Raw genomic sequence first — 19,711 nt, 5'->3', positions numbered from 1 at the left:
AGAAGAAAATCTACCTACTACATTGACCTGATGGCACTGATGAAAGTTAGCCCAGAGAAGAAATATTAAAAAGGGCAGAAAAATATATTTTTCCTCAAAAGAACTTTTTAAAACCAAACCTGGCCCCAAATCTATCTCTCTGCCCCAAGCAAGAGCTAGGCCCATACAAATGCAAATGTAAAACCATCAGAAAGTTGGAGCCAGAGCAATCAAGAAGACAAAAGAGAAGATCTGCATACCCCACCCAAACTCTAGGAGTCAGCCCCATCACCTGGGAAGCAGGATATGATAATAGAATTAAACCACAGATATCAAGGCCTAGACAAACACTCAGAAACAGCCTCAAGGTTCATGCCACAGGAACAGGAAACTATTCCAAACAAGGCTAGAGGGGGTATAAAAGCCTACTGCCCCATGTGCTCAGCCCTTCTCTCTCCTCTGCACTTTCCTGAAGAACCATCTTTCTGCAATAAACTGTAACCTTCTTCCCAAAGCAGTCACCATGTTTGCTTATTTATTCCCGGCTTGGATGAACCAGGATGAAGACTTTACTTCTAACAGCACATAATCAATCAATTCAGAACTTTTTGTATGGCATGTGTATGTGTGTTAAAAAAAGAAAATAAAGCATTTGACTCTACTTCTCATCTTTAAAAGAAAGAGAAGAAAAGAAACAATGAAAGAGGGAAAGAGGAAAAAAGAAAGAAATGCACTGCTGAAAATTAGCTATTTTGTTACTTCTTTTCAGTAATACATTCTGGAGCTGCTAGGGAGTTGCACAATGGTTGCTCGGGGATTCTGCCTGACTTAATTTAGGATATTATCTGGAAAACCCAGCATCTCTCCCTTTCCCTGTCTAAGGGCTGGGATCACTAGCAAGGCGATGCTCTTGGGAAAATAATCTGCATTATAAGCATATATGCATATTAAATGTAACTTTCTTGGGAAGGAAAAAAGTATAAATTGAAAAGAGAGCAAGGGGGTGTTCCTTCCCAATCCCGCCCATTTTCAAGTTCTAATTCTCCTCTATCTGCTTTTCTTCCACAGCTTTTCCACCAAAGATTGGGAGGAAAAAATGCTAGGCATATTCTTAAGGTACATTTGAGGACGGATGGGATTGGAGTTGGGAAATTCCATGCAAGGGAGACATTAAATGTACACTCTTTTTTTCTGTCATACCAAAACTTTCTATCCTGGGGATTAGAGTCTACTACCAATATTGGCAAGTAACTTTCTCTAGCATTAATTCCTTAGCCTGACCAAGAATTGAGAAAGTATCCATAAAGGTGGTGACATTTTCTGAATCACCCCGAGGCAGAGTTTTACTTTGTCTTTGGAGTATCGTTTTCTTCTTGGCTTCCCCAAACGTTACAACTATTCGTCTTTTCCCTTAGCCTTGTCTGGCTTCTTCTTGAGCGCTGCTGCTTCCTCGCTTTTCTTCTCTTCTTTAAGCTGCTTATATCGCCACTTAGGCACCTGCAGGGCATTCTTGTTTTTCATCTTGGGTGGTTGGTTCTCCTCAGGAGCCGACTGGGAAGAAGACTTGGTGAGCTTAATTTTTGGAGTTGTGCTGTTGAATCGCTTAGGAAGGGATAGAAACTTCACAATGGGACTAGGGGATTGATAGGGTATCAGGGTTTGGGTCCTGAACTGGCCATTGCTGCACGATCTGCTATTTACTGACTTGGCATCAGGATCAGGTACATATCGATTGAGAATTTCTGGCACTGAGTGTCTCTGCTTGCCTACTTCTGGGGGGCTGTCAGGACAGAGAGTTTGACAAGCAGTGGTCACAAATGGGCTGGCCAAGGACGTGGTCATGCGCACCATGTGATCCATTACCCCATCCATCTCAGCATCTCGTGGGAAATGGATGGTAAACATGGAGCAAATGAGATCATACAGACGCTTGGCTCTTGATTTTGTAGCCGTCGCTTGGGCCACCAGTTCAGGCAGATGAGGCCACTCTGGCAAGTACTTGTTAGAGAATTGCTGGGCACAGGGGCGTTGCAAAAGGATTCTGATCCGCATGATAGTTTCAAAGGATCCAGTTATGGCTGCCCATTCCTGTGCAGTCTTTCCTTTCACGGGGTCCACAGCGGCAATATCAGCTCCTAGGAGAAAGCACACAGGATGAGAAGCCCAGCGGTATTTCATTCCCAAGTCCACACTTCCATACAGCTGCTGCCCCAGAGGTCTTGTTTTAGAGTTGCTTTCACTATCCCATTTTGAGATTCATGTGACAACCTGAAAGTTGTTTTGCGTCCTGTGCAAATTCTTTTTTCTCCATATAGTTTTTGCACATCTGGGTTGTATAACTGAGTTGTGCATTGAGTGGAAAGTTCTTTGCCCATCTTTCCTTCTGAAGGTGAAAGCGGCTTCTACAGGAACATATGTGAACATGTATGTTTATACGTGAAAGTGTGTGAGAGAGCATGTGATTTCACTAGGATTATGGTGGAGAAGAACTCATGAAAAAAAACCCCATGTTTAGAATTGAATAGTAGGCCCAGTTTCCTCCAAAGCTTTCCATTAGGTCATCTTGTGTAAGTCATTAAATATAAATATGTAAACAAAATGGTAAAAAGGATTAAGGATTCTTGTGGTTCCTGTCAGCAAGTAGATGGAAGAAGATGTAAGTTTTTTGGATTTTTTTTTAAAAAATGACATATGTAGAGTGAGATCAAATGGAAGACAGAACTGGTGGTTCTTATCATTAGCTGGATTGGGGCAGAATTCTGGAAGTCAAGAGTTTGATTAATGTAGATTATTTGGGTGGGGGAATCTTTTTGAACTTAGGTGTGAATGAACATTTTGCTTTATTGGTTTTTAATTGAGAATAGACACTTTTTTAGTAAGAGAACTGTGTACTATTATGTATGTTTCACAGATTAAGTAGCAAGATGAGAACAACCAACAACCAACAATCAATTGTTCATTTAAGTAAGACCTTCCAAAATGTTCCAAGATATTTCTCAACACTTGGTGTCTTTGGGCAAGTGCCAGAATCTTGGTAGAGTCCACAAATAAGGGAACACTGAATCCGGAATAATTAGGCCTACCTGTACACTAGTTGCTGTTTTTATTTCCCACAATATAGCAACACTGTGTACACATGGAATGTGTAGCAGGAGAATTGGCTGTGCGTATAGCCAGACTTGCCATTGTAACGAGTTTTTGAGGAGCTGTGCAATGGAAGACCCTCTGTGAGATGAAAAATTAGATAGACTGACAGACAGAGACACACATATACACACACATACCAGGGGAACTTTCCTGCTACGCTGCATCATTCCTTGGGCTTGGGCTTGGGCTTAACCGCTCTTTCCTCCATTTCTTTATTTTTTTTCTGTCATTTCTGGACAGCTGAAGTGAACACATTCTGAAAATGTCTAAAGCCCTTCTGGTTCATGCAGATAGTGAGAATGAATTTAGCTTTTTAAACTTCCCTTGCCCCTTTGCTTGCAGTTTCTAACAGATGGCTAAATGCACAGATCGAGTACCTTATCAAAATCATCACCACCTCAGCAGTCCTATGATTGGGTGGCTGGTGAAGCTGAGAAAGTGTAAGGAAGACAGACTTACTCCTAATGGGAAATGTGGACTGTGTCCTCCAGCTGCTAGCCAGAACAGAGGCAAGGGGAACTAGCAAAAGGAACAGCAACATCTAACTTGGCTTAGTTTCCCATAGGCCCTCTGAGGGGAGAAACTACTTTACTGAGTGATGGGGAAGAGATCATGATATTGAACTTGTGGTGATCCTATTGCTGTTGGCCGGCTTATGCAAAATAACAACTGAAGCAGACATTCCCCATCATCCAGAGGCTCTTTCCCTTCCCAGAGCTGACTACCTTTCCAAACAACATGTGGGTTTTTTTTTCACTCAGCTTTCACCTCCCTTCCCTCAGAAACCCACTTTTGTTGGCCTTGAAATGTGAGAAGAGATAAGGAACATTTACAGAGCCAATCCATTTTCCCTCCAGCCGATCAACAGAAAAATATTTTTTTAAAAAAAGGGCAAAGGCAAAGGAAATCACTGAACAGCCATGATTTCCAGAATGATAAAAAAAAATCCCCTGCACACAGAAGAACATAAATTGATCTCCATGCCTGCAATACGTTCAATATATATTCTGTGCAAAAATATAAAAGATATGTAAAAAAATTGCATATGTAAAAAATATGAGTAGCAACTGCTTTCCTTCCATTTCTGTTTAAAAGGCTCTGGGAGTCGAAGTCCACGCCTCTTCGAGTTGGCAAGGTTGAGAAAAACTGTCATAGAGGGAAAGCAACCTGGTTCTTTTCATGGTACAACGTCCCTGTGTGTAGAATAATGGCTTCCTTGACCCCAGGGCTAAGGCAGGAGTTCTAGGCAGGCTGCTTATCAGTGTGTGAAACTGGCTACAAAAGTATTAAAGGCTTAGAGTGGGCTAACAGTTTTCCTTTCAAGCCTCAGCCCTGCAAAAAAAGAAAGGAAGGAAGGAGAAGGAAGGAAGGAAGGAAGGAAGGAGTCTAGCTTTGTCCAATTTCAGATGAATAGCACAGGGCTAGAAAAACATTGATTCGGCCTGCAAAAAGAAGTAATATCAAGAGAATGACCAAACCTGTAATATCTAAAAAAAAGTGTTTCTCAACCTTAGCAACTCTAAAATATGTGGAGCAACTCCCAGAATTCCCCAGTGAGCATGCTGGCTAGGAATATTTGGGAGTTGAAGCCCACATATCTTAGAGTTGCTGAGGTTGAGAAACTCTGGTCTAGAATATCTGTGTGTGAATGGAAAGGGATTCATGAAAGGGGCTTGTCAATACTGCTCTGGCAAATCTTTTTATGAGGATTAGGTTGTTCCAAGAGTTACGAACGATAAGGCTCTATATCAGTGGTGGCGAACCTATGGCATGGGTGCAAGAGGCGGCACTCGGAGCCCTCTTTGTGGGCACACGTGCCGTTGCCCCAGCCTTGCCTCCCCCGTGACTTCCTCTTCACCAGCAGCCCCCCTGGAGGAGAGTCGCCCCCGAGCGTGGCCCACACAGAGCAGTGCAGCCAAGGACATGGCAGTCAGACAGAGTAGACAAGACTCTGCCCTCACGCCCCATCATGCACAGAGGGCGTGGCCGCCATGGCGCTGTTGGGCGATCTGTGGCGGGCCCTGGAGGTGGTGAGTGGCCCTGCGGACAGGCAGGATGGGGCGGAGCAGGGTGGGGCATGGGATGGAGTGGGGCGGGACCAGTTTTTGGGCACTCGGTCTCTAAAAGGTTCGCCATCACTGCTGTATATTATGGCTCTCCACCCAATTTCTTTATCGTGGCTACTCTTGAACTATTTTTTATCCCATTCATGCAGGTGAGCAATAAAGATAATGGTTTTTGCTGTCCTGCACTGCTCATCTATAAAATGGGGCCATTACCCTGAAAGCCCCTGCAGAGTCTCTTTTCTGATGTGGCCTAAAAGCAGTGAGACTCCTTATTTTTATTTCTAGCATCCTGGAACAAGTGCAATTTGATTCTTCTAGGTTTCTCTTTAGGGATATCGAAGATTGTCTGGAAGCAATTTTTTGTTTTCTAAACTGTCCTTGAAAAGTGCATCTCTCATTCATATTCCAGTTTGGGGTGTACCCCTTCTCCCCTTGAAAAAAGAGATGCCCCTAATATCTCTCACTACTGATGGATTCTCTGCACAATACCGGATTATGTTAATTCCAAGAACATTAAAATCAACATCTGGAAAGTCAGCAGCAATTAATAATATACCTGCCATGATCAAGGCTGCAATACAGTCGTTCTTCCCTCTTATTGCAGCCTTCATAAGTGCAGTCAGGCCTCTGTCATCCTGCATCTCAATGTCTACTCCTGGGTAATAATTCAGAAGATAGTTCAAAATAGTTACGTATCCTTTGTGGCAACAGAGAAAGAAAGGAAACAATGTTAGGAATGCACTGAAATCTTCAAAGAAAGATACTCATTACAGTGTAAAGGCAGCATCAATCACGGAGAATTCACAGTTCTACTAGGGGCATATTCTTAATTTTGTTTGATTTTTCATTTTGGTTTGCATCACTTTTGGTTTGCAAACAGTTTATACTTAGTTCCTTTCCATAGGCAAAAAGTCATCAATGTGTGTATAAATGAACTGACTGACAAAACCTCTACATCTGAGATCCTTTGTGGTTGTAAAAAATAGATTCACTGTGCTTTATGTTAAATCCCAAGACCCCCGTACCACTTTAAAATATTACACATTGCCCCAACCAGAGCCAGTTATCACACAAACTGGAAACTCAACCCAATCCACTTATTTCCATGTGCACATTCAAAAGCCATCCACCCCACCCCCACCCCAGTAAATGCATCCTATGAGAGATGCAGGACATAAAGTTCCAACAGTGGTGTTTTTTTTTTTTTTTCATTAAACATTGTTCTGCACAAATAATGATTTTGAGCAAGGGAACGACAGGAAGGGAAAAGTCCTTATTTTTGTATAATTTGGAACCATGTTCTTCAGTTGCTGTTTTTTAAATTCCGATCAAACATCCTGCCCAGTTTGAATCTTTTATGTTCCTTGATGTCCCTTGTGTCTCGGCTGGTGTATGAAAATAGTAACTTTTCCTACCTGCTTGGGCTGCCACCATAAGTGCTGTGTTTCCATCGTTATCCTGGTGGTTGACATCTATGTAGGAGCATTTACTGAGAAGAATGACAATATCTTTGAAACCCCGGAAACATGCTACCAAGAGGCCATTCTGGAGAGCAAGAGGGAAAATGTTAAGATCCAACTTCCAGAGCACACAATATCTTTCCCTATCCATCCTTTCTTGATGGTTGCTGCATCATGGCTAACCCCACTGCAATAAGGTCATCCTTCTGAGCTTGTTCAGTGACCATCTGAATATCATGCAGAGACTGGCTGCCTTGTAGAAAAGATGCTTTCCCATCACCATCCCTGGTGACTCTCTTCATCCCAATCCATCATAAGATTGACACTGGAGATAGGACTCTCTGGTTAACCATGAGTAGTAAGTGGCAATCAGTACATGGTGATGATATTAGCAAGGATTAGACATATATTCTCTCATGTATAAGGCACAATTTTTATATTGTAGCTAGTCTACTATATTTTCCCTCTTAGAACCTGCCAGTACATATAAGACAATTAGCTGGCTTGCAAAAACCATAAGCTGCTTAGGAGGAGCCTCTTAAACCCTAGAGCAGGGGTAGACAACCCAAAACACTCAAAGAGCCACTTGGACCCGTTTCCCACCGAAAACATAACATTGGGAGCTGCAAAACCCTTTTGATATCTAAAATGAAGATAACACTGCATATATCCTTTTTTACCATTACATATATATACATATACATATACATACATATATATATACATACACACACATACATATACATACATGCATACATATATACATATACATACATACATACACACACACACACACACACACATAAAGGTAAAAAAGGGTATATGCAATGTTATCTTCATTTTAGATATCAAAAGAGTCTCTCTCTCTGTGTCTCTCCCCCCCTCCCTCTTTCTCCTTCTTTCTCTCTTTCCTCTCCCTCTCTCTTTCTCTCTCTCTTTTTCTTCTCTCTCTCTCTCTCTCTCTCTCTCTCTCTCTCTCTGCCCTTGGTCTGCCAGTCCTCTTCCCCCACTCTCTTTCTCTCTCTCTTTCCTCTCTCTCTTCCTCCCTCCCTCTCTCTCTTTCTCCCCCCTCCCTCTCTCCAATCTTCTGCTCACCTGGCAAGCTGCTTCAAGCTGTTCTCCAACAAGCTCAAGGATAGGCAACCCTGGCTCTTTTATGACTCATGGACTTCAACTCCCAGAATTCCTGAGTCAGCATAGCTGGGCTAGCTAGCTCTTCCTGCTTTCTGCTTCCTGCAGAGATGCAGCAAAGGGAGGAGCTCCGCCCAAAAAGCTTTTCAGCTCTTGGAGAACACTGTGAGTCCACTCTCTTTTTTTTTTACACAGAGAGAGAGAGAGGGGGGGGGAAGCGCAAGTGCCTCTCTCTGTCTCTGTCTCTGCAAATGGCAGAGGAGGCTGGGAGCCGCAAGGGAAGGCTCAAAGAATCACATGCGGCTCCAGAGCTGCAGGTTGCCGATCTGTGGACTAGAAGATCTCCAAGGTCCCTTCCAACTCTGTTATTCTGTTGTTATTCTGTTAGGGCTAGTCCCAATTCAAGAGGGAAGTTATCCCAAAGTCTAAGTGCTATCATAGAAAAACAGAACACATGTGCTTCTTTGGTAAATACCTTGTGGAAAGGGGGACTACCCAGCAGTTTCTCCTGGGATAAACAATTGTGGTTGAAAAAGCCAGAAGATACTTCCATGCCAAGCTATATTGACTTTATACATAATCACTAACACTTTGACTTGCATTTGGAAGCTAATCAGAAACCTGTAGAGCCAGGGCTTGGAGCAATGGAGTAGTATGTTCATGGCAGTGAGTGCTAACCACAAATAGCCCAATGATTCTGGAGCAATAGAAAGCTTCCAGCTTTAAGTAACTAACTATGACCACCTGTTAAGATCAGTAAAGCTAGGGATTGCTTCTTAGACCACGGAAGAGCTACTAGGCTGAACTTTGTTCTAGCTATATCCTAGTTGAACTACACCATCACAGGATCATTTCATCTCCAGTTCACACCTGCTGTGTCAGATCAATTACCTGTCCGTTGATGTCCAACTCCATGGCTTCTTCCCTGGTCACCCCCATGTCAAGTTTATCCTGCAATCGCTTTGCATTGTTCTTGGCACAGCACCAGTACAATGTGACCTCTTGGTGGTCCTCACTGTCAGATAGAGCATCTTCATAGTCTGGGAAGACGGAGTCATCAGAGAAGAGGCTGCAGGTATCTGGATATTTCTCCTGTCGTTCATCTTCTTCATCCTCATAGTCTAGTTCTGAACTGGATTTGTTTAGGGTGGGTGGTGTGTTTGAATCTCTTCCATTGTCATCATTATTCATCCAGGCTGCTCACAGAAAGTAGCTTTTGATGTGGTTTTGGTGGCCCATATTCTTTTCCTTGGAAAGGACTATTTCTGTTCTGCCTTCTTTCTCAATTACACACCGAGGATCTGCAATGCAAAGGAGAAGACCTATGTTCGTGGGTTTGGAGAGAATAATACTAATATTTATTGTTCTGAAGAGATGGTACCGTATATTGTATTGGTCATTTGCCTGATATTCTCTATAATAAATTATATTCCAAAAGTAAAATAAACAGATATTCTGCTCTGGAGACTATTGTAGATCTCTATTTGGCAGTTGCTAAGATGAAAATACAGGTCCTTGACTTACAACCATTCATTCAGCAACCGTTTGAAGTTACAAAAGCACTGGAAAAAAGTGACTTACAACCTGACCTCACACTTACGATTGTCACAGCATTCCTAGGGTCATGTGATCAATATTCAGGCACTTGGCAACCAGCATGTATTTATGACCATTGAAGTGTCCTGGGCTCACGTGATCTCTATTTGTCACCTTCCCAGGTGACTGACAACAAGCAAGGTCAATGGGGGGGGGCAGCAAATTTGCTTAGCAATCATGTGATTCACTTAACAGCCAGGGTGATCCACTTAACTAACAAAAAGGAGGCAAAATCGGGCATGATTCAATAATGGCCTCGCTTAGCAGTGGAAGTTCTGATACCAATTGTGATTGTAAGTTGAGGACTAGCTGTAGTCCTCATTTAGCAACCACAGTTGAGACCGGCAACTTGGCTGTTAAGCAAAGTCAGAATAGGTGAGACTGTGACCCTGCTTATAATCTTACTTCAGCTTTCCTTTCCTTCCCTCCTCTCCCTCTCCTCTCCCTCTCCTCCCCTCTCCTCTCCCCTCCCCTCTTCTCTCCTCTCCCTCTTTCCCTCCTTCTCCTCTCCTCTCTCTCTCTCTCCCTCTCCCTCTCCCCTCCTCTTCCTCTCCTCTCCTCTCCTCTCCTCCTTCCCATCCAACCTGGGAAAGTAGGCACCTATTGTTTTCCCTTCTGGGGCATCTCCTCTCCTCTCTCTCTCCCTCTCCCTTTCCAAACGTGAGGACTGGTTGCAAAGTTATTTTTTCATCAGCTAATCGCAAAGAATTGTTGCCTGAGACAGTCACTAAGTGAAAACTACCTGTACAGAGTATGTTTCAGGATGTAGTTGCAATGAGTATGGAATAGTAATGAGCGTGCATCCAACTCTTGGATAGAAATGAGCAAGGGAACAGGAAAGTTAACAGGGCTAGCTTAGGGGATTCAGCAGGGAGTGCAAGGGAAAATACTTTTTCCTCTAAGACCAGAGTTTGCATTTGGCTAATAGGAGTGTGAAAAAGAAAGAAAAACTTTCAGCGCTTTAAGAAAAAAAAATGATGGTAAACAAAAAGGGGTCTCTAGTTATGGCTTGCAGTCAGCCAAAATTCCACAAAACAGCCTATGAATTTTTCTGCAAAACAATCTTTGTCTCCCTGCACATAAATAGCTGTAAATTCTTGTTTAGACTTGAAATGTTTTTTTCTGTTTTAGCTACAGTGATGATCAACTGTTCTGCCTGGACAACAATTAACTCAGCCCTAATCCTCTCCTCTCCCTCTCCCTCTCCTCTCCCTCTCCCTCCCTCTCCTCTCCTCTCCTCCCTCTCCCTCTCCCCTCCTTCCCTCTCCTCTCCTCTCCCTCTCCTCTCCTCTCCTCTCTTCTCCTCTCCTCTCCTCTCCTCTCCCTCTCCCCTCCTCTCTTCTCCCTCCCTCTTCTCTCCTCTCCTCTCCTCCCTCTCCCTCTCCCTCTTCCCTTCTCTCCCTCTCTTCTTCTCTCCTCTCCTCTCCTCCTTCCCATCCAACCTGGGAAAGTAGGCACCTATTGTTTTCCCTTCTGGGGCATCTCTTCTGAGTGCTAGTGAAAGCAGGGAGAGGGAGGGAGAGACCATGATTTTATAGTTCATAACAAGACGCTTGCCAAATTTTACTAAGAAAGAAGTAAAGAAAAAAAAATAGTCCACACTTCATCATTCCTTCATTGAACCTGTTTTTTTTCTTTTTATAAAAAAAAGGCATTTCATCACTCTGCTACTGAACTAGGAAGAAAAGAACTGTCTACGTCAGACTGTCTCAAAGCCTAGAACAAAATGGTGTCCAGAGTGAAATTAGGACCTCTCCCAGAATACATACCAACCACTCGGAACAGTGGTTGTGTAAGATCAGAGCCCTTGTGTAATATCGAATGGGGAGGTTGCCCTCCCCTGTTAAGGGCAGACTAAGGATGACATCATCTGTTCTTACTCTGCACCACCATAGGTGGTGTGTCCTTGAGAGGTTGGGCAGGCAGAAAGTGCACATCAGTCCAAAGACTGAAGAGATCAGACATGTCCAGGGCTTATTCTGAACTAGTCCAAAGGTCTTACAGGGAAATGTTCTTTGTCTTCCGAAGCGGCCTAGATTTGAGTTTGTGTTGTTTTCAACCTATGTCTCCACGAACCACCACCTCATAGTAGATATGTAACAGAAACAACCCACTGAATTCTAGGGCTGAAAAGGATAGAACAAGTCTTTCTCCCCCCCCCCAACTCCGCCAATACTTTCATATATATACTTAGTGACACATCAGGGATTTAGGAAAATATTCATATTGTACCCCAATATTTTAAAAACCATTTCATACTTCAAGATCACTGTGTACAGTGAGTCTCCTTTAAATAGCTTAACACTGACACAATTCCAAACACTGACTACAGGCAGTAAGTACGCTATAATTTTTTATTCCAGTTTGTGTCAATGATCCTTGACTGAATTGCTTTAGGATCTTGATGTAAAACTGTGCAGTTTGTTTTCCATCAATTTCAACATGAATTTAACTATAAAATATATTGGCCCTGATATTTCTAGGTTTTCCCTTGTCCCAAACCTGTCCCAAGCTGAACGTGAAGCTCTGCAGCTCCAGCCATCTCTTGCTCAGGCTTGTGCGGTGCTGCCATTGGTTCAGCTCATTCCCCTCCCCCGCTACCACTTTTCTAGGATGGTTGCGTACCACCTGCCAGGTGCCAATGTGCCACAGGTGGTACCCATATCACTGGTTGAAAAGCCCTGCTCTATTCTATCCCTCTTAATTTGTTACAATAAGGATAAAGACTAATAGTGTTCACTGTTTTTTATCAGGTAAATGCTCATAAGAAGAGTTATATTTGCTACATAGAAAACCAGTTATATGGCAGTTATTGAATTCATTTTACTTCTCAGTGGGCATATATATAGGGTTGCATTTAGCATATCAGCTACACAACAGACCTGCCCATTGAGTTTTTTTCCAATCTTTCCACAACAGTTTAGTTAGACCAGGGGTATGCAACCTTGGCTCTTTCATGACTGGTAGCTGAGGAATTCTGGGAGTTGAAGTCCACCAGTCATAAAAGAGCCAAGATTGCCTACCCCTGAGTTAGACCCATGTCTGGACAGCAAGACACCCCCCTCCCCATAACACTAAAGATGGTAATAAAGACCTAGAGGCTCTTGAGAGTTTAATAATTTCTTGTCATCACATGATCACATGGATTTTTATATCCCAAACAGGATGGGCCTGGGTTAGTATCATTCCATAATATTTACTATCAAAATTCATAAGCCAAAGTCCTATTTGGCAGATTCCCAGAAATAGTTTTTTCATCATAAAACTATTTTCAAGAACCAGAGCCACATGGATCTGGTTAAATAGTTTATGAATGAGCTTGAAAACAATTATTCCATTAAATCTAATTTTGAAATATCAATTCTTTTCCTGCAGTCCTGGTATGCACTTCTCTTTATTATTTCTCTGTCGCAAATGTTAGGCCCCTGACAATGCCTAGTGTAAATCTCGGTTGCAACTTCCTGCTTTGAAGTTCTGTTTAATAAGAAAGTCCTGGCTGTCCCGATATGGATTTTTCTAAGTCACCATAAAATAGTTGCAGAATAAACCATACATATTCAACAACTTTTAATGAACTGCAAAATGCGAGTTAGAACGCATCCGGTTTTAAATCCAAAAATAGCAGAAAACCCTTAAAAATCATATGAACCAGGCAAACACTATAAACTGCACACATACACATATGTACATGCACACACACATACATTTACAGCCTTATGTTATTGTGCAGTTGTAACATAATAGCCTGCTAAGCAGCTCCTTCCTTTTATAGTTAAATCCATTTCCTTTCTGTTGTGAGAACAATACAATACACTAGAGCAGTGATGGCGAACCTTTTAGAGACAGAGTGACCAAACTGCAACCCAAAAACCCACTTATGTATCATCGGGTGCCAGATCGTGGCCCATTGAGTGGTTGTGGCCAATTGGATGAGCATGGCCCACTGGGTGGGTGTAGCTGCGATGGTAACAGCAGACTGGGTGGGACTAAAAAGTTCAATCAATCAATTCCAACTGCGAGATCTTTTTTTTCCTGTGTGAAGTTGAAATTGATTGATTGAATCCTTTTTTTTTGCACACGGCGACGGAGGCCTAAAGTGAAAAGGTTTGATAAAACCCAGCTGAAGGCCTAGGACTGGGGTGGCGGCACATGTGCCCACAGAGAGGGGTCTGCATGCCACCTGTGGCACGCGTGCTATAGGTTCGCCACCACGGCACTAGAGGTATCAGATCAAGATTGCAAAAATCCAAATGACCTCTAGATGGCAGCATAGAGGTACAGAAAACTCTCTGCTTCCATCTACTGGTTGTTCCTATTCTTGCATCTCAAAAAGAGTATGTAGTCTCAAATCACATTCTAATCACGATTACAGGGAGGGGAATATATTTATCTGTTAACAAGTTAACAAGTGAAGTTCCCTCCACTAATAACATAAAAAAGCTTATATCATCATAAAAACATTAATACAAAGTAACCCCCCCAACCAGCAAATAGACAATTTATAAAATGTGGTATTATCAAAACATCACAGAAACATACTCTATCCTGGGTAGAAAATACAACATAAAAAACAGACATTATTTTCTAAATTACTTGCTATGTTATGTATTAAATAAGAACCCTCTTAATGGCCTTGTTTATATGGAAATAAAAATATATACCTGAAGATGATATGGCTGCTCCATTGTTGGGTAATTCAAAGTGAGGATTGGAGAACTAGTGGGATCAAAGATTGCCAGAACTCCAAACTCGTCTCATTAACTGAAGGTGATATCTGATGAAAATACCTTCAGCTTTTTGGGGAGAGATCAAGTATCTTAGTCTGTCTTAAAAGGTGTCCTTTAGGGCTGCCCTTGTTTCACTTAATCAAGATTTGTTCAGAAACACTCCATTAGTGGCTGTTGTGCTGCCTCCTCTGACTTCCATTGCAGCATGACACGGCATACCTCTCGATGCTAGGACACGTGGAAATTTTCTGACACTGTTTCTGGTCACTTCAAAGGATGAAAGCTTCGGCCTTGGGGATTTAACCTCCCAAGCTGTGACAGCTTGCACGTTGCCCTAGGCTTAGCTATGGAAGACGTCTTAATTTGTGGCGTTGCTTAAAATGGCTCTGAGCAGGATTTGAAGTATTTAACTCAGGGGTTAATTTTAGCCTCCAATCTTTGTGTGCTCATTCCTTGCTATAACAAGCAGCAGAAAGTTGTTCTGTCTTGGAGAAGAGAAGTCATTGGATGAAGAGGAATAAAATGGCTTACATTCTACTAGCTATTAAGTATAAATTCTCCTTTGCCCATGCAAATTAATGCTTAAGAAACAATCCCAACTGCTTGAATTGTTACAGGTAGGCCAACACTAGCTAAAATGCCTAGTCCTAAGTAGTTAGAACAGTCACTCCTAAAGACAGATCACAAAGTCCACTAAATTCTGCACTTGTAACCATACTGTTATTTTATCCATGCCCCTATATATAAATGAACATGTATAGGCAATATATATATATTCAGGATTTTCAGTCTTGCAAAAAACTCTGCCATATATTTTGCTGATATTTGGAATGTGGAGACAGCAATGACAATGGGGAAGACTGCTCTCAAGTTATCTCTTTTCCCTTGTAGATCTCAGCCAGTTCAGTTATTGAGTTGCTGCAGAAGATAACAGAATAACAGATTTGGAAGGAACCTTGGAGGTCATCTAATCCAACCCCTTGCTCAAGCAGTAAACCCTGTACCATTCTGGGCAAATGATTGTTTGAAAACTGTTTGATGATTTTTGACAGGACCTGGATGGATGATTGCTCCTAGCCCTATTAGAAATTTCAGTAGCCTTTGAAATCATAGACCAGGGTATCCTACTGAACACCTGCAAAGAGTTGGGCTTTGAAGCACTATATTACCACCAAGTTGGGGGGGGGGCAGTTAGAGTGTGTGAAGGAAGAAATGTTACACCCATGGTTCCTTCAGTGTCAGATTCACAAATCTTCTTCTATCTCTCTATGACAGGGTTCGCCAATCTTTCTGGGTTGGCGGCCTGGTGGGAAAGGGAGGGACAGGCACCTTTATGTGCACATGTGCACACGCACAAATGTGGCTGCGTGCGTGTGTGCTCAAACGGGGCTGTGAGTATGCGTGCTCCGCAAATGGGGCTGCTAGCGCTGGTGCATGGTTTGCGGCTTGCCTAGCACTGGTGAGAGGCTCTCTTAGCACCAGCGCGCCAGCAAGAGGCTCTCCTAGCGCTGGCGCAAGGACAGAGGTTCAGCGCATGCACATGCGCGCATGCACTGGCCAGCCACTCACACGGCCCGGTGGCCAAGAGGCCACCTTGTAGTGGGTTGCAGCCCATAGGTTGGGGACCTCTGCTCTATGATATGTAATATCTATATCAGCGGTTCTCAACCTGTGGGTCGCGACCCCATTTGGGGTCGAACAACCATTTCATGGGGGTCGCCAAACAATGCAGTCCACCGTTTCCCCCCCCCTTTTCCTTAGCTGTGCTACTCCCTTTTATTCTATTGGCTTTCGAAAGCCAATAGAATAGACTCTCTTGTCCAGGCTGTCTCTGCCCTGCTGAGCGCGCCAAAAGCCCCAGTCTGCAAACAGTGCTGCAAGTTATTTGCAGCGAAGATGAACTGTCTGGAAGCTTCCACCCCTCCCTGCTGACCAACTACTAAAAATGTAAGTAAAAGAGGGCCAGGGGTGGAATGTGGGAGGCCAGCGGGCACAGGGAGGGTTGCTGGCACGCGTGGGGCCCGGCGGATGCCTTACCTCCCTTGAGCTGGGCCAGCTGGTGGCCCAGCTGGTGGTCGCCCTGCGCCATCGCTGCCCCTTGCCAGCTACGCCTCGGCCAGCGCAGGGGGCGGCACCACGCATGCGCGGCGCTCCTGGGCAGGGAAAGTCCTCGACTTACGACCGGTTGGGTAGTCCTCGACTTACGACCGGTTGGGGTCACAGCATTAAAAAGGTTGAGAACCACTGATATATGATGCGCTTAATAAAGGTTAGCTGTATCAATTCACTAATGATACTCAAGTCTACTGTGCTACTTTGGGCTGGAGTGGAATGCCAGAAAAGTCCTGGCTTGCTACCTCAAGTCTGTAAAGACCAGGATGGGTAAAAACAAGGGTGTAAAGCCCGATTGCATCGTGCGCCGTATCATGACGTATTGGGATTTTCTTTGCCTTTGCCTTTGTGGGACCGGAGTAGGCATGGCCTGCATGGGCCACATCCCATCCGCGGGCCGCATGTTTAACATGCCTGGGTTAAAACAAGCTCAGATTAAATCCTTACAAGACAAAATTGCTGTTTGTTGCCAATCTGCTTAATCTGACTTGAATCTAATTCCAACTTGGTTTTTGAATAGAATCACCCTCCCACTGCAGGAGCAGGTCCACAATTTGAGGTCCTCCTGGATTTTGGGGTCCCGATAGAGCAATAAGTAGAAGACTGGCTAGTTTGCCCAACTGGTTAATGTGCAAAGGGAGGGACCAAGATTATCTCCCCAGTATAACTGATATTAACAACTGCAGGTGACTTGCTTAACAACAATGGTGGATATGAGGTTGTAAGCCAGGGGTCTTCAAACTTGGCCCTTTTATGACTCATGGACTTCAATTCCCAGAATTCTTCAACCAGCATGCCTGGCTGAGGAATTCTGGGAGTTGAAGTCCACAAGTCATAAAAGGGCCAAGTTTGAAGACTCCTGTTGTAAGCCCATCACAGTCATGTAATGCTAACAATGGATTTGCTGGTGCCACCTGTGGTTATTAAGTGAGGATTATCTGCACTCTGGAGGGATCAGAAAAAATGTTTGGAGCTGGCTTTATATTTTTCCATCTGCCTTGTTACAAGGCTGGTTTAATAAACATCTTTCAAGGAAGCCAAGTGTAACCATGTGAGACAGCTTGCCATCACCTTATTTTATTGCAAGTGTTATAGGAACAGGAAGAGTAAACTTATTTCATCTTTTTAACCAAAGCTTCCAAAACATCTAGTTAATTTCAATGTGTCCTTCTTAGTTCCAGATGGGCCTCCCACCATTTACGCACAACATGCCCAAATACTGTTCAACAGCATGTGAATCCCAACACAGGTTACCAGCCTTTGTTGCTTCGGTTACAATTTAGCAAATCCGTGATATTAGGATAATTATACTGCCTTTGCTTTTTGTCTGTCCTGTTGAAGGAAGAGAGACAGACAAAGATAGAAAGGATGAAATGGTACTTGGTAATATTAATCAAGTAGATGAAAAGAAAATAAGAAAAAAAAGGAAAAGCCTTTAACTTGTTCAGTCTGCAGTCATGTAAACCAGGAGTCCTCAACCTTGGCGACTTTAAGACTTGTGGACTTCAACTCCCAGAATTCCTCAGCCAGCAAAGCAAAGAGTTGAAGTCCACAAGTCTTAAAGTCGCCAAGGTTGAGGACCCCTGATATAAACCCTAAGAAATTCACTGTAAAACTGCTGTGGGTTCAAAGAGAGCTTGATGTTTCTTTTCCCTTAATGCTTCCCTTTAGTTATATAATCTGTGACTGGATGAAAACATTTCCAGATCCAATATTATATACCCTTGTTAGGAAAGCAATGTGTTGATAACGGCCCTTCCATGCAAAGCTAGTTTTCTGTGGAGGAATTTAGGGGGAAGAGTGAGGCCCGCCATCCATGTGCTCTTAGCTAATTTTCTTTTTGGAAGGAGTGGTTTTGAAGCAAGGTGTGGCTTATGAGGGCTAGCTCAGAGAGCTGTGCTTTATAATCTCTTTCTTATAGGCTCAAAGATCCTGAGAGGTTTACGTTGCTTCTGAAATCTTTGTAGACCAAAGGTTAGGCATGGCAATTTCTCCCTTTCCTTCTCTCTTAGTGCGCACATACAGTTCTGTAATATCTATGAACCGCCAACATTTATCTTTAGATCGGGCATGTAAATCTGGTCAAGGGGGATCCCTGCCCGGGGTTATACTCATGCCTTTATCAAAGATATGGTGTTCACTTCTTCACCATTTGCTGCTCATTCCTTCTCGCTCCCTCCACTGAACTGAGGCAGGCAGAATTTTGTGTCTCCTGTGAGTTCAATCTCCATTGAATTGTTTTGGGTTTCTTGAATGCTTGTGTGCATGTTGTATGTCTATGTGCCTGCTTGTGTACATATTTCTGAAGTCCTTATGGCAGTGGTGGCGAACTTATGGCACGTGTGCCAGAGGCGGCACTCAGAGCCCTTTCTGTGAGCACGCGTGCCGTTGCCCCAGCAGAGTTCGCCAGAGTAGCGAGCACATGGTGTTTGGAAGCGACAGGGCAGGAAGTGAGCGAGCAAGTGGCGTTGGCCCCCAGGGATGCCCCAGAGAGGCGAGGGACTGGCCCCCATCGCCCTGGCCCCGGCCATTCTCACCCAGTCTGCTGTGACCACTGCAGCCATGCCCACCCAATGGGCCACGCCCCTACGCCCTCCCTGAGGGCACCACAATACTGATGCTGCCCTGGCACTTTGTGATAAATAAGTGGGTTTTGGGTTGCAGTTTGGGCACTCGGTCTCTAAAAGGTTCACCATCACTGCCTTATGGTCTCTGGGCTTATTTGAGTATGGCCGGAGCTGTTTTATTAGAGATCCCATACTCTAAAGATATTGTTATTAATATGTAAGAGGGCGTTTCATATGTTTCAAAATGCTTGATGGCTATTATTGCTAAATAATATTGCATTATTGCTAAATAAACCCAGGGTCTAGAAGCTCATGTTAACATTTATGTGTGGAAAAATGCAAAGAAAGACAAATAAATAAATACACGCAGAATTGCCGTAAGTTTCACGTTCTTCTAGTTCTGATTTATTTTTTGCTCACAGCTCCCTCTTCTGGTTCCTTCTATATCAGTAATCCCCCTTTATAAATATACAAACTTTTCTGTAAGTTTTCCTACTGTGACATAGAATAGCATTTCTTAATTGGGGAATGATGGGGCTGTAATCCAATTGAGCAGCTGACTGGGATTCGTTGCCATACTGTGAGACTAAACCAGCATACATAATAAGATCAGTTGTTACTGATTGCAAGGTTAATAATAATATTGTGCAGAAATCTGTACGCACGCATGCATACATATCTATCCACCACATTATGTTCTTACAGCACGAGCAACTTTATCCGCTGTATAGAAAAGAAGTAAGAGATAGTAAGCCAAAGAAATTAAAAGCACGAGATGAGAAAATGAAATGAAAACTTAACTAAAACTAGTGTATTATTATTGTCTTGAGCTTTGAACGTAGTCTCGGCTCTTTGTGACTGCCTGGAATAGCTCCTGCAGTTTTCTTGGCCAGGTTTTTCAGAAGTGGCTTGCTATCGCCTGCTTC

The 19,711-nt window shown here is 43.3% G+C and overlaps 1 protein-coding gene across 1 annotated transcript; it reads right to left on the bottom strand.

Annotated features, from left to right (window-relative positions):
* Positions 1–599: 599 nt before the first annotated feature.
* Positions 600–14,442, bottom strand: ANKRD33 (ankyrin repeat domain 33). Its single transcript, XM_039337314.1, has 5 exons — positions 14,041–14,442; positions 8,675–9,084; positions 6,608–6,737; positions 5,749–5,889; positions 600–2,114 (listed from the first exon to the last, which is right to left on the bottom strand). The coding sequence occupies exons 2-5, from the start codon at positions 8,972–8,974 to the stop codon at positions 1,375–1,377; spliced, it is 1,311 nt and encodes a 436-aa protein (XP_039193248.1). The 5' UTR covers positions 8,975–9,084; positions 14,041–14,442; the 3' UTR covers positions 600–1,374.
* Positions 14,443–19,711: the final 5,269 nt, after the last annotated feature.

Source organism: Crotalus tigris, unplaced genomic scaffold (genome assembly GCF_016545835.1).
Source record: "Crotalus tigris isolate CLP2741 ecotype Arizona unplaced genomic scaffold, ASM1654583v1 scf7180000017674.1595824, whole genome shotgun sequence".
NCBI classification, from domain to species: domain Eukaryota; kingdom Metazoa; phylum Chordata; class Lepidosauria; order Squamata; family Viperidae; genus Crotalus; species Crotalus tigris.
This window is presented reverse-complemented; position numbering and strand designations above follow the sequence as displayed.